At 53.9% G+C, this 13127-nt stretch overlaps 2 protein-coding genes across 4 annotated transcripts; both read left to right on the top strand.

Annotated features, from left to right (window-relative positions):
• Window positions 1–190: 190 nt before the first annotated feature.
• Window positions 191–5319, top strand: LOC138821556 (secretory carrier-associated membrane protein 3). Its single transcript, XM_070013919.1, has 9 exons — window positions 191–372; window positions 709–786; window positions 1313–1441; window positions 1528–1648; window positions 2546–2674; window positions 3367–3526; window positions 3625–3726; window positions 4466–4583; window positions 4863–5319. Exons 1-9 carry the CDS (start codon window positions 307–309, stop codon window positions 5007–5009), a joined length of 1050 nt encoding a protein of 349 aa, XP_069870020.1. The 5' UTR covers window positions 191–306; the 3' UTR covers window positions 5010–5319.
• Window positions 5320–6009: 690 nt separating this feature from the next.
• Window positions 6010–12411, top strand: LOC138821488 (protein ENTREP3). 3 transcript variants are annotated; one of them, XM_070013763.1, is made up of 12 exons: window positions 6010–6831; window positions 7035–7091; window positions 7293–7403; window positions 7493–7612; window positions 7699–7806; window positions 8710–8882; window positions 8987–9086; window positions 9421–9490; window positions 9761–10306; window positions 10916–10984; window positions 11357–11610; window positions 11692–12411. In XM_070013763.1, the coding sequence occupies exons 1-12, from the start codon at window positions 6607–6609 to the stop codon at window positions 11863–11865; spliced, it is 2007 nt and encodes a 668-aa protein (XP_069869864.1). In that variant the 5' UTR covers window positions 6010–6606; the 3' UTR covers window positions 11866–12411. The 3 variants fall into 3 exon arrangements, with proteins under 3 accessions (XP_069869864.1, XP_069869863.1, XP_069869865.1); XM_070013762.1 differs by having other exon boundaries at window positions 8707–8882; XM_070013764.1 differs by lacking the exon at window positions 7035–7091 and having other exon boundaries at window positions 8707–8882.
• The last annotated feature ends 716 nt before the right edge of the window (window positions 12412–13127 follow it).

Genomic DNA, 13127 nt, shown 5'->3' with positions numbered 1-13127 from the left:
TTTGGGACACTAGCGTGGTCAGGGTTCCTGCGCGAGACTACCTGGGAAATGTAGTTCGTTGACGGAGTGCTGTCACGTGAGCAAGTGCGGACTTTAGCTGCTGAGGCGGGCCTGGGCGTGTCACGTGAGGGTCTTCCATCTCGCTAAGACGCAGGCGCGACCAGCTGCTGCGAGGCTTCTTGTAGTCCTTCCGGTCGATTTAGCCAATCGGTGCACTGGGAGCCGGGCGGACAGAGAGCGCTTGGAGAGCCACTGCCGCGGCAGGGGCGTGGAGGGTAGGGACTGGCCCAGTCCTCCGTTGCAAACATGGCTCAGAGCAGAGACGGCGGGAACCCTTTCGCCGAGTCGGGCGAACTTGACAACCCTTTTCAGGTGACTTGCGAAGGCCTCCTTTAGCCAGTCGGATTCATGTGTCTCCGTTGTGTCGGGTCGGGCAAACTACGGTTCACACTCGTCACCTTAATCTATCGAAGTGCCGGCACGTGGGGGGTGATGGTGACTCCCGACCGGCGAGCACCGGGGGCGGGCCCTGTCCTGTAAGGAGCTGGTAGTGGAAGTGAGATGTGACAGACGTGGAAGCAAATGTTGGGACCACAACGTGGCTCCAAAAGTGCAGTACTTGGAGCCAGGGGCAGTTTAGGAGGAGTCCTCCTAGGTTGTGGGAGGGATTGAATGCCAGCTGAGCTCAGGTCAGGTCTCTGCTCTCAGGACCCAGCTGTGATTCAGCACCGACCCAGCACTCAGTATGCCACGCTTGATGTCTACAACCCTTTTGAGAACCGCGAGGTAAGCTGCTGGAGAGGACAGACGAGCCAGAATGGGGAGAATGTGCCAGTAAGCCCAGTCTGGGTACTGAGTATTTCCTGCATGCTGAGGAAAAACCGTGGTTGAAGCTCCCAGAGAGATACTAGTCTGACCTGGTATACCTAATCTTAAGGACTCGGGGGCTTAGGGGTCATCTGAATTAAGCTCTAACAGTCTGGAGAGGGCCAGAGGGCAAGGTGTGAACCAGTTCTCTGGAAAGACTTCCTTGAAGAAACTTAAGATTGGGGCAGGTAGATGCAAGGAATAGAAGTCTGTTGGACCCATTGAAATAGGAAAATGGTGGGCTTAACAAGTTAAGAATTGGATATGGAAATAAGTATTTTCAGTTCTTGCTAAGAATTGGAATGGGGATCAAAGAAACTAGCTTTGTAACTGGAACAAAGACTGCTGCCTTATGTCCTGAATTGTGGTTCTAACAATTTCCCAAGAGACACTAGATTCCTGTGTCCTAGGGACCAGACAATCTCTAAGGCCTTTTTCCCAACAGCCCCCACCTCCTTATGAGCTTCCTGCCCCAGCCCCTGCTCCATTACCACCACCCTCAGCTCCCTCCTTGCAGCCCTCCAGAAAGCTCAGCCCCAAGGAACCCAAGAACTATGGCTCCTACAGCACTCAGGTGAAGGGTGTGTGCAGGTGGGGGCTTGGGAGAGGGACCAGTCATGAAGCCAGAGACTTACTCATCCCTCTGTTCATGCTTGGTAGGCTTCAGCTGCAGCAGCCACAGCTGAGTTGTTAAAGAAACAGGAGGAACTCAACAGGAAAGCAGAGGAGTTGGACCGAAGAGAGCGAGAGCTTCAACATGTTGCCCTGGGGGGCACAGCCAGTAAGTGAACTCTTGGTAGGGTAAGGAAAAGCATATATGAGTTTGGAAAAAGCAAAAAAAAAAAAAAAATACTAAGATCTGTACATTTAGACTATTGAGCTTGCATTGTGGAAATACTGTTTATTAGCCATGTGCTTCTGGGAAATTTCTTTGTTATTTACTTACAGTGCTAGAGATCTAATCTAGGACCTTATACATACTAGGTAAGGGCTAATGCCACTGAGCTATGTTCCCAGACTCTTCCTTGGTTACCTAATCTTGAGCACCTCAATTTTTTTATTTGTAAAATGAGAATATCGGCATTAGTGGCTCATGCCCATAATTCTAGCTATTCGGAAAGCTGAAATCAGAGGATCACAGTTCAAAGCCAGCCTGGGCAGGAAAGTCCATGAGACTTTTTTTTTAGGGGGTGGGGGTGGGGTCCGGTCATGGAGCCTGAACTCTGGGCTTGGGTGCTGTCCCTCAGCTCTTCAGCTCAAGGCTAGCGCTCTATCACTGAGCCACCTTCCTAGCCCCCCATGAGACTCTTTATCTCCAGTTAACCACCAGAAAATCGGAAGTAGCCATGTGGCTCAAGGGGTAGAGCACTTGCCCTGAGCTAAAGAGCTGAGGGACAGCGCCCAGGCCTGAGTTCAAGTCTCATGACCAACCAGGAGAAAAAAAAAAAAAAAGAATAATCATATCTGACATGATTATTGTGAAGGTTTAAGCAAAGTCATATACTGAGAGTTCTTGGCATAGTGCTTAGGTTTTGCAAATCATAATGAACATTTGCTATTACTATTATTTTTTCCACTCTTTGTCTCCTTGGACTTTGAATTGAAAAGATAGTGATAGAAGTAAGGGAGAGTGATTGCCTCCTTCCTAAGGTCTTCCTGCTCTCTTGATACTTTACAGGTCGACAGAACAATTGGCCCCCTCTACCTTCTTTTTGCCCAGTTCAGCCCTGCTTTTTCCAGGACATCTCCATGGAGATCCCCCAAGAATTTCAGAAGACAGTATCCACCATGTACTACCTCTGGATGTGTGAGTGATAAGAGGCCTTTAGGAGAAAATTTATAGATAGAGATTTCTTAAATGCCCCAGAACACACTCACTGAGAGCCAGATAGTTCACTTTTTCACATTTGATTATTCGGGTAGTTTCTCCAGGAATCTTCCTGCATTACTCCTTCTACTGTATTTGAAACTTACCAGCCTGCTAACAAGTATATATTTTGTCTCACCTGGCCTGGAATTCACTGTGTAGCCTGTACTGGCCTCAAACCTCAGCCTCCCAAGTGCTGAAATTAACAGGTGTAGGTTACCACACCCAGCTCATAAACACATTCTTAACTCTTTTTTTTTTGGGGGGTCCGGTCGTGGGGCCTGAACTCTGGGCATGGGTGCTGTCCCTCAGCTCTTCAGCTCAAGGCTAGCACTCTACCACTTGAGCCACAGCGCCACTTCTGGCTTTTTTCTTATGTGGTGCTGAGGAATCGAACCCAGGGCCTCAAGCATGCAAGGCAAGTGCTCTACCACTGAGCCACCTTCCTAGCCCACAACATTCTTAACTCTTATTAAAAGTCTTTTCTAGGGGATCAGACATGACATTTATTTGTCTTGTGTTCCCTTTCTTATGCCGCCACTTTTGGTGAGCATTGGCGATGTCTGTTTGTGCGTGTGAAGCAGCCTTTATTGTAATCCAGAACAGCCTACCATTCTCTCCTTTATCTTTAGGCAGCACTCTGGCTCTTCTCCTGAACTTCCTCGCCTGCCTGGCCAGTTTCTGTGTGGAGACCAGCAATGGCTCAGGCTTTGGGCTTTCTCTGCTCTGGGTTCTCCTTTTCACTCCCTGCTCCTTTGTCTGCTGGTACCGCCCCATGTATAAGGCTTTCCGGTAAGTGAGGGATGGATGATGGGAGGCTGGGGTGGAACTCACATCAGATCTTCTAGCTCTAATCCTGCCCACTCCCCATTTTTTTTTTCTTTTTGCAGGAGTGACAGTTCATTCAATTTCTTCGTTTTCTTCTTCATTTTCTTCGTCCAGGATGTATTCTTTGTCCTCCAGGCCATTGGCATCCCAGGTTGGGGGTTCAGGTCTGTGAGGCTGTCATCTGCTCTCATTCTTTCCTTCCACTCCTCTAGAAAAGCCGGCACAGGTATTGGGTAGGACTTAACTGGCAAGATGAAATTTGTGCCAGATGCCAGTGGCTTACCAATAATCCTAGCTACTCAGGAGGCCTAGCCAGTAAAGTCTGTGCATGAGCCTCTATCTCTAATTAGCCAACGAAAAGCCAGACTGGAGGTATGGCTCAAGTGCTAGAACAAAGAAAGGAGAGTAAAAGCACAAGTTCCTGAGTTGCAGCCTCGGTACCAGCACATAAAAAAGACCCCCCGCCCTTTTGGATGTGCTAGTTTAATGAGAGACAGAATATACTTAGAATACAGACCAGACAACTCTAGATAGGCAGAGATTGAGGGGAGAAAGGCTGCGGAGGGTGGCTCTGAGAAGGCTTCCTGGAGGAGGTTATATAACCATAGTTGAAGAAACAGGAGCAGACTTAATAGAGAAGAGTCTGTTTGGAGTAAGGATGCCTGCCCGGCAGGCCTTAAGAGAGCGAAGAGCTAATGGTTCAAAAACTGGAGCTAAACTGTGAAGAGAGTGGTGGTAGCGGGAATTGTGGTTCATGGAATGCTGCCAGACTGGCAGGGGAGTAACCGCTGATGGGAGGGGTAGGAAATACAGCATGTTTGCCACATACTCAGCAGAGAAACTGTGAGGATGGCAGCCCTGCTGTGAGGAGCCTCTCCTCACCAGCTCATGCTTTCTCCACAGTGGCTGGGTTTCTGCTGTGGTGGAGGTGAAGGCCAACATGGCTGTAGCTGTGTTCATGCTGCTGGTTGCCCTGCTATTCACAGGCATCGCTGTACTGGGAATCGTGATGCTGAAGCGGGTGAGGGACTGGAAGGTGGGGCCAGAAGGGTGAGCTCATGGGTCCCTAGGGCCTGAGTGGAACATCAGGAGCAACAGGGGCAGGCCAGGCTGAGGGGCGGGTTCTCAGCTAATGGACCTTTGGGGTGTACATGGGTGTATGTGCGTGTGTGCACGCTGGATAGTCAGAGCCCAGAAGAAAAAGTGGGAGCAGCAGGCTGGTGAATGGTGGTGGGTGTCTTGTGGTTGCAGGGTGCCAGGGTCTGGCCTATGCTGTAACATCTCTACCTTCTTCTTGCAGATTCACTCCCTGTATCGCCGCACCGGTGCCAGCTTTCAGAAGGCCCAGCAAGAATTTGCTGCTGGCGTCTTCTCTAACCCTGCAGTTCGAACTGCAGCTGCTAATGCAGCTGCTGGGGCTGCTGAAAATGCCTTCCGCACTCCATGACCCCTTACCAGGATGCCCTGGCTCGGCCACTTGATGTAGGCCCTGACATAGCCTCCATCCCTGAGGTCTCTGGGACTTGGGGAGAGACATCACTACTTGATGGTTTCTGTATAGTGCCCCCAGTTGTACAGTCATGACTCCTGAACCTGACTTGGGGCGGTGGGGAGTCCACCTTGACCCAGTGACTGCTCACCCTTCCTCTCCCGTCAGGTCACACTGCTGCCATTTCTCACACTCCCCAATAGAGCCTCCCTCTGCTGTGCCAAGGCTGTCGCTTCGGTTATTTAAATAAAAAGGAAGTGTAACTGAACTCACTGGCTTACTGAATTTTTACTAGGACTTTAAAAAATTATGAAAGAGGGCTGGGAAGGTGGCTCAGTGGTAGAGCGCTTGCCTTGCATGCCTGAGGCCCTGGGTTCGATTCCTCAGCACCACATAAGCAAAAAGAAAAAAGCCGGAAGTGGCGCTGTGGCTCAAGTAGTAGAGCACTAGCCTTGAGCTGAAGAGCTGAGGGACAGTGCCCAGGCCCAGAGTTCAGGCCCCACGACCGGACCCCCAAAAAAAAATTATGAAAGAGAAAAAATATGGAAGACTGGAGTTGGAAGCTGAATGGGGAAAGGGGGGGGACCTGGCTTGAGGGTCACCTGTGAGCAGTGGGGGACAGGGTGGCAGAACCAGATAGCCGGAGCAGGAAGTCTTTGGTTGGGAGCGGAAATGTAGAGACACCAGGAAGTGTAGCCCTCCACTCCTCTCCCTTAATGATGTGGAAGAGCCTGCTGCCTGTGCCAGGAGCGCTGCGCCAGCGCCCGAGAGGCTGGACAGGGCACAAGTGGGTTTGGAATAATCATTAGCAACTGGGCAGGGGGGTCCGGGCAAGCTTCCGGCAAAGCCCCTGCTTCGGGCTCGCCTCGCCCTAACACCCCGCCTCCCTCTGGTCTGCGTGGAACTACAGCTTCCAGGGTGCACCACGCGGCCACGCCCCTCTTCGCTTCATGTCCGTCCCCACCCCCGCCTCCACGGCCCGACCCGCTGCAGCCTGAGCTGGGGGAGCGGAGCATGGTGGGGAGGGGAGCGGGGCGGGCGATCCGGGAGGCCGCGGCGCCGCGGCCTCTCCCCACCAGGCACCCCGGATCCCACTGGACACCCTGAAGGCACACCGACCGCGCCTCTAGAGTCACCCCTACCGACTCCTCCCCTCTTCTCTAGACTTCTTTCCATCCCTCTCGCCTTTACCCATCCCACCCTTCTTTGGGCTCCGACCGCCGCCCTCTTCTCACTCTGGCACCGGCCCTTCTCGGCGCCCCTCTTCCCTAAGGAGATGCGATGAACCAGTGTCCCCGCGTCCTCGCCACCCTGGGCAAGGTGCCCGTCCGGTGCCCGTGGTGGGGAGGGAGCACCCCGCGGTCCCTCCGTGACGCCCCTCCCTTGGCCCCCCCCACAGCTGGCGTCCCTGGGCGATGCCCCAGAGGACCCAGCCAGGGGGTGGGCTCTAGAGCGAGGGGAGTGGAGAGGAGAAAGGACGGGGCCTTGGGCGCCTCTGAGATGCTCCCAAGCGCCAAGGGGGCCCGAGAGCGGTGCAGGCAGCCCAGTGGCAGGCATGATGCCCTCGCCTAGTGACTCCAGCCGCTCGCTAACCAGCCGGCCCAGCACCCGGGGCCTTACCCACCTCCGCCTCCACCGACCCTGGCTGCAGGCCCTGCTCACTCTGGGGCTGGCCCAGGTCCTCCTGGGCATCCTGGTGGTAACCTTCAGCATGGTGGCCTCTTCTGTCACCACCACCGAGAGCATCAAGAGGTCCTGCCCATCTTGGGCTGGGTTCTCGGTGAGTTGGGTTCAAAGGGTGCACAGTAGTGGGGTGGGGGAGGCTCCTCAGGCCCCACTCCTCGCCAGCCATAAGCCTATATCCTCCCCTCTCCTCCCTATCCTGGTCCTGTCCCTCCTTGCAGGGATGGGTGCATCCTGTGGCGAGGGGCTCACTCAGGTGCCTCCCCTGCTAGGCTAAGCCTCTGCCCACTCTGTCCCCAGCTGGCGTTCTCCGGGGTGGTTGGCATTGTGACCTGGAAGCGGCCATTCACTCTAGTGGTAGGTGCAGGGGTCCAATGCCCACTGGGAGGCAAGTGCCCAGCACCAGAGGGGATGCCCACTTATGTCTTCAGGAAGGGAATTGGCTCTCCAGATGGTGCCAGACAGGCACAAAGTGTGTGTGAAAAAGGGTGGCTCCATCTGTGGTAGAGGGGTACTCAGAAAGTTCATGCCCTAAATTAGCACCCTCTTTCCCCCCAGATCTCTTTCTTCTCCTTGCTTTCGGTGCTCTGTGTCATGCTCAGCATGGCTGGCTCTGTTCTCTCCTGTAAGAATGCTCAGCTGGCCCGGGACTTTCGAGATTGCTCCATGGTGAGATTTGAGGCTGGTTTGGGGAAGCATGCAGGACATTTGAGTTGGTCATGACCCTGGCTGCCTCACTTTCCCTATTTCCCACTCAGGACGGAAATGTCTGTGTGTGCTGTCCCCCTGTTCCCCTACTCCGGCCCTGTCCAGAGTCAGGACAGGAACTGAAAGTTGCCCTTAACTCCACCTGTGATGAAGCCCGAGGGGCCCTCAAGGTGAGCGTGCCTGCCCTATTCCTTCCCATAGCAGGGTTTGGTGCGATTTACCTGCGTTCACTCCTCTACTTTTTTCCCTTCCCTAGAACCTGCTTTTCAGTGTCTGTGGGCTCACAGTTTGTGCTGCCATAATTTGTACCCTCTCTGCTATTGTATGCTGTGTTCAAATCTTCTCCCTGGACCTTGTGCATACGGTGAGAGGGGAACTAGGATCAAGCCCTATGGCAAGAACCAGGGATGTGTGTTGGGACTGGGCCTGGAGAGGTGGTAGCTACAGGTTTGGATTCTGAGCAAGGCAAACTGCTCTGAGGTGTGTGATGCTAGTCTAGGACCAGGAGAGGGGGCTTTAGAGAGAGTGTGGCTGGGGTAGAATCAAGAAGGGCCTAGAGGGCTGGGAAGGTGGCTCAGTGGTAGAGCGCTTGCCTTGCATGCCTGAGGCCCTGGGTTCGATTCCTCAGCACCACATAAGCAAAAAGAAAAAAAGCCAGAAGTGGTGCTGTGGCTCAAGTGGTAGAGTGCTAGCCTTGAGCTGAAGAGCTGAGGGACAGCGCCCAGGCCCAGAGTTCAGGCCCCATGACCAGACCCCCCCCCCCCAAAAAAGAGAAGGTGCTAGATGTAGGCGGCATAAAGGATGGACAGCCCTGTGGTAACAGAAAACAAGTGGCAACTCTGGACACAATGAGGCTGTAAAGAAGAGGAATTTCTGGGTAAAGGCGCAGAGTCCGGGGGTGGAGGGGGGAGGGGTGTTAAGGCACTAGTTATGGGAGAGGAGGTGTTACAACTATAGCAACATGAAGTGGTCAGGGCCATAAAAATAAAGTAGATGGGGGCTGAGAAGGTGGCTCAGTGGTAGAGTGCTTGCGTTGCATGCATGAGGCCCTGGGTTCAATTCCTTAGTACCACATAAGCAGAAAAAGCCAGAGTGATGCTGTAGCTCAAGGGATAGAGCACTAGCCTTGAGCTGAAGAGCTGAAGGACAGCGCCCAGACCCAGAGTTCAGGCCCCACAGCCTGAACTTGGATGTTTGGAACCCAAGGTGGAGCTATATTTCCAGAAACCAGTCTCATAGACCTGTTTGTCTCCCCCTCCTCCAGCAGCTGGCCCCTGAGCACTCAGTTTCAGGCCCCCTGGGTTCTCTGGCCTGTACGTCATCACCTCCAGCCCCCCTCCTACACACCATGTTGGACTTGGAGGAATTTGTACCGCCTGTGCCCCCACCACCTTACTACCCCCCAGAGTATACCTGCAGCTCAGAAACAGATGCACAGAGGTGAGGCTGGGTAAGGAACTGGAGAAGGGGACTGGGGCTGGGAAAGGATCTTTGTGAAGTAGGAGCTATTTTCCAGGATTTGATCTTCTCCCTCATCCTACCAGCATCACATACAATGGCTCCATGGACAGCCCCGTGCCCTTGTACCCTACTGATTGCCCCCCTTCTTATGAGGCTGTTATGGGGCTACGAGGAGACAGCCAGGTGAGAACAGGGCTTGGTGTGGCTGGGCAGCATGGGGTAGAGTCTGGAAAGCTGAGCAAGCTGTAGTTGCTGGATAAGGATACTAGTCCCATGGTCTCTAGAGTACTAGTGCAAACACTGTCATCTTTGATTTTTTTCCCTTTGGCCTGGTGAAATGGGTAGGAGAGGAACTATCATTTCTATCTTACAGATGTGGAAACCGAGGCCCCTTTAAGTTAAGTGATGCATGCAGTGACCCAGCTGGTCTGGAATCTAGGTCTCCAGAGCTGTTTCTAGCACCTGGGATGGCCATGACAGTGTGAAGGGCTGGACCTTTGCCCTGTGTCTTTTGCAGGCCACTCTGTTTGATCCCCAGCTACATGATGGCTCCTGTATCTGTGAGAGAGTGGCCTCCATTGTAGATGGTAAGTAGCAAATGAGAAGGAAGGGACAAGGCCCGGACTTCCAGGGGCAACAGGATTGGGTGGGAGTAAAAGGAGGGGAAAGCAAGGCCAAGCTGGTAATGTAGGGGACGGATGAGGGCTGTGGCTTCTTGAACCCTGGATCTGTGTTTTGTTTCCCCCAAGATAAAACTGGAGGCAAGTGGCCCGGGGAGAGGCTAGGGTTTGGGAAAAGAGGAGTTGCCTGGCTGGGCCCATGGGCTGTTGATATTCAGCGCCCCCTGCCGCCCACAGTGTCCATGGACAGCGGGTCTCTGGTGCTGTCGGCCATCGGTGACCTCCCCGGGGGCTCCAGCCCATCCGAGGACTCGTGCCTGCTGGAGCTGCAGGGTTCCGTGCGCTCCGTTGATTACGTGCTCTTCCGCTCTATCCAGCGCAGCCGCGCCGGCTACTGCCTCAGCCTGGACTGCGGCCTGCGAGGCCCCTTCGAGGACAGCCCCTTGCCTCGACGCCCCCCACGGGCGGCCCGCTCCTATTCCTGCTCTGCCCCTGAGGCCCCGCCCCCGCTGGGTGCCCCCACAGCTGCGCGCAGCTGTCACCGGCTGGAGGGCTGGCCGCCCTGGGTGGGGCCCTGCTTCCCCGAGCTGAGGCGGCGGGTACCCCGGGGAGGCAGCCGCCCTGGGGCCACCCCTCCCACCCGAGCCCCCACTCGACGCTTCAGCGATAGCTCAGGTTCTCTCACCCCACCGGGGCACCGGCCTCCTCATCCGGTTCCCCCGCCACCGCTGCTGCTGCCAAGGTCCCACAGCGACCCGGGCATCACCACCTCCAACGACACTGGTGAGCAACCCCCTGGGTACAGGGGAGGGGGAGCACTGGGAATTAGAGGGTCAGGGAGGCCCTGGATTCAAGGCCCCTGAGAAGGAAGAAAGGAAGCAGAACATTCCTGCGTGCGATGCATGTCTTCAGTGATCACCTCTGGGGGAGATGGGTTCCACAGCTCCCAACCTTGGGCTACTAACGCATCCTCTGCAAGCCTTAGAGCAGGTGTAATCACAGCGCCTCCACTCAACGGTGCTGTGGACTCGCTGAGAAGGAAGGTAATGCACACACTCTGCAGCCATTCCCTGCACCTGACCTAGAAGCCAAGCAGGGACAGACAGACATGCTTAGTCTTAGAAAGAAAAGTCAGGCACACAAACACTTGACACAAGCACAGAAAGGAAAATCAGGCACAGGAACACTTGACACGAGCACAGAAAGTGCTTGTCATTACCTTGAGGTGCCAGAGCTCAGAAGGCTCTGGCACTGTAGGCTTGCCTGCCTGCACTGTACCATTTAGAGGCTGGCAGACATGAGCAGAGATGGAGATGTAGAAGCCATGAAAACTCCTCTGGGCCTGCGGTGTCCCCAAAGGCCTCCCGCTCAGTCCCTATCTCTCCTCTCCAGCTGACTTCAGGGACCTTTATACCAAAGTGCTTGAGGAAGAAGTTGCCTCTGTTTCCTCTGCAGATACAGGTTAGCCGTATAGTTGGCATCTGTAAGGTGAGGGGTGGGGAGCACTGCCTGATCCTCTCTGCACCCTTCTTTCTTTTTTCTTTTTCTTTTCTTTTTTTAATTCTTTTTGTTGGTTGTGGGGCTTGAACTCGGCCTGGCACTGTACCTCAGCTCTTCAGCTCAAGGTGACTACTCTATTACTTGAGCCACCGTGCCACTTCTGGTTTTCTGGTAGTTAATTGGAGATAAGAGTCTCATGGACTTCCCTTGCCCGGGCTGGCTTTGAACCATGATCCTCAAATCTCAACCTCCTGAGAAGCTAGGATTACAAGTGTGAGCCACCCGCACCTGGCTTGCACCCTACTTTACTCTCTTCTCCCTTTGTCTCCGCAGGGCTCTGCTCTGAAGCCTGCCTCTTTCGCCTTGCCCACTGTCCTTCCCCCAAGTTGCTTCGTGCCCGTTCAGCTGAGAAAAGGCGCCCTGTGCCCACCTTCCAGAAGGTTCCCCTGCCCTCAGGTCCTGCACCAGCCCACTCTCTGGGGGACCTGAAAGGGAGCTGGCCAGGCCGGGGTCTGGTCACTCGGTTCCTCCAGATGTCCAGAAAGTCCCCAGACCCCACTGGGACTGGAGCCCATGGACATAAGCAAGTAAGCATTAGGAGAGACAGAAAAGATCCCTGGGAAAGCCTAGAACTTTAGGCTAGGTCATACCAATGCCCTCTTTTCCAGGTGCCCCGGAGTCCTTGGGGCCGGCCAGGCCGTGAGAGCCTCCACCTTCGCAGCTGTGGCGATCTGAGCTCTGGCTCTTCCCTTCGAAGGCTCCTGTCTGGCCGCAGGCTGGAACGTGGAACCCGTCCGCAAAGCCTCAGCCTCAATGCAGGCAGTAGGGAGACTGGGCTCTGACCTGAGTTTCTTGTCCCACTGAACAGATCTACATGAAGGCTGGAGCCTCGGGCCCCAGCTGGTTGGGACCAGCATCCCCAACACTCCCTTGCACTGGCTGGCACAAAAAGAAATTGCTGTATACATCCCAAAGTGTCCCTTTTCCCTCCTACCTCTGGGGGCTCCTGCTGCTTGCCTCAGCCCCTCCAGACTATGGGAGCTTCTATCCTGTGCTGCATGAGTATTCAGGCTGTGGGGGGAGACGCACCTGCTTTCTGCATCAGAGGCGGAAAAACTCTCTCCAGCATGAGAGTGGCTCTTTCTGATCTCAGGGGCAAAGGCAAGTCTTGGTGTTTAAGTACAGGGAGACTTGTGCCTGGGTGATGTATTGGAGAGGCAGGCAAGAAGAGTCAGAGATTCTGGGTGGCCTCTCAGCTCTGCCACCTCTAGCTGCATGACTTTGGGCAAGTTATTTAACTCCAATTGCCTCATCTGTAAACCATTGTGGAAATGAATGTTTGTAAGCTCTTAACACTAAGCCTTCAATAAATTTCAATTTTCCCCTTCTCTCCTGCACTGTTTTTATTTTTTCTATTCTCAATGAAATTTGTGCGGATACCTTAATACTAAGTAAACTCAAGATACTATGTCTGGAAACATCATTGGAGCTCTCCTTTTCATAGCAAAAGATTTGGATGTGGCACTGTAGCTCAAGTGGTAGAGCGCTAGCCTTGAGCTGAAGAGCCGAGGGACAGCGCCCAGGCCCAGAGTTCAAGCGCCACAACTGAAAAAAAAAAAAGAAAGAAAGAAAGAAAAAAAAAAAAAGATTTTCTCTATTCCTTCCACTGTGTGTGTGTGTGTGTGTGTGTGTGTGTGTGTGTGTGTGTGTGTGTGTGTGTGTGTGTGTGTGTGTGTGTGTGTGTGTGTGTGTGTGTGTGTGTGTGTGTGTGTGTGTGTGTGTGTGTGTGTGTGTGTTTCAAGTACTGGGGCCTGAGCACTGTCCCTGAGCTGCTTTTGCTCAAGGTGAGCATTCTGCCATTTGAGCCACAATGCCACTTCTGGCTTTTTCTGTTTATGTGGCACTGAGGAACCCAATCCAACCAGCATATCCAACCAGCATGTTAGGTAAGCACTCTATCACTAAGCCACCTTCCTAGCCCTTTTTTTGGGGGGGTCTGGTTGTGGGGCCTGAACTCTGGGCCTGGGCGCTGTCCCTCAGCTCTTCAGCTCAAGGCTAGCGCTCTACCACTTGAGTCACAGTGCCACTTCTGGCTTTTTTCTTT

This window comes from Dipodomys merriami, unplaced genomic scaffold, assembly GCF_024711535.1.
Source record: "Dipodomys merriami isolate MVZ:Mamm:240054 unplaced genomic scaffold, mDipMer1.0.p SCAF_92, whole genome shotgun sequence".
NCBI classification, from domain to species: Eukaryota; Metazoa; Chordata; class Mammalia; order Rodentia; family Heteromyidae; genus Dipodomys; species Dipodomys merriami.
The sequence above is the reverse complement of the archived record's forward strand: the minus strand, read 5'-3'. Positions and strand labels throughout refer to the sequence as shown.

Excerpts from the sequence above, each read along its gene's own strand:
- LOC138821556 (XM_070013919.1), top strand. The coding sequence starts at position 307 with ATGGCTCAGAGCAGAGACGGCGGGAACCCTTTCGCCGAGTCGGGCGAA. Across the intron at positions 2,675-3,366 it reads CATGTACTACCTCTGGATGT|GCAGCACTCTGGCTCTTCTC; the intron begins GTGAGTGATAAG and ends CTTTATCTTTAG. Across the intron at positions 3,527-3,624 it reads CCCATGTATAAGGCTTTCCG|GAGTGACAGTTCATTCAATT; the intron begins GTAAGTGAGGGA and ends TTCTTTTTGCAG.
- LOC138821488 (XM_070013762.1), top strand. The coding sequence starts at position 6,607 with ATGATGCCCTCGCCTAGTGACTCCAGCCGCTCGCTAACCAGCCGGCCC. Across the intron at positions 7,807-8,706 it reads CCCTGGACCTTGTGCATACG|CAGCTGGCCCCTGAGCACTC; the intron begins GTGAGAGGGGAA and ends CCCCTCCTCCAG. Across the intron at positions 8,883-8,986 it reads TCAGAAACAGATGCACAGAG|CATCACATACAATGGCTCCA; the intron begins GTGAGGCTGGGT and ends TCATCCTACCAG.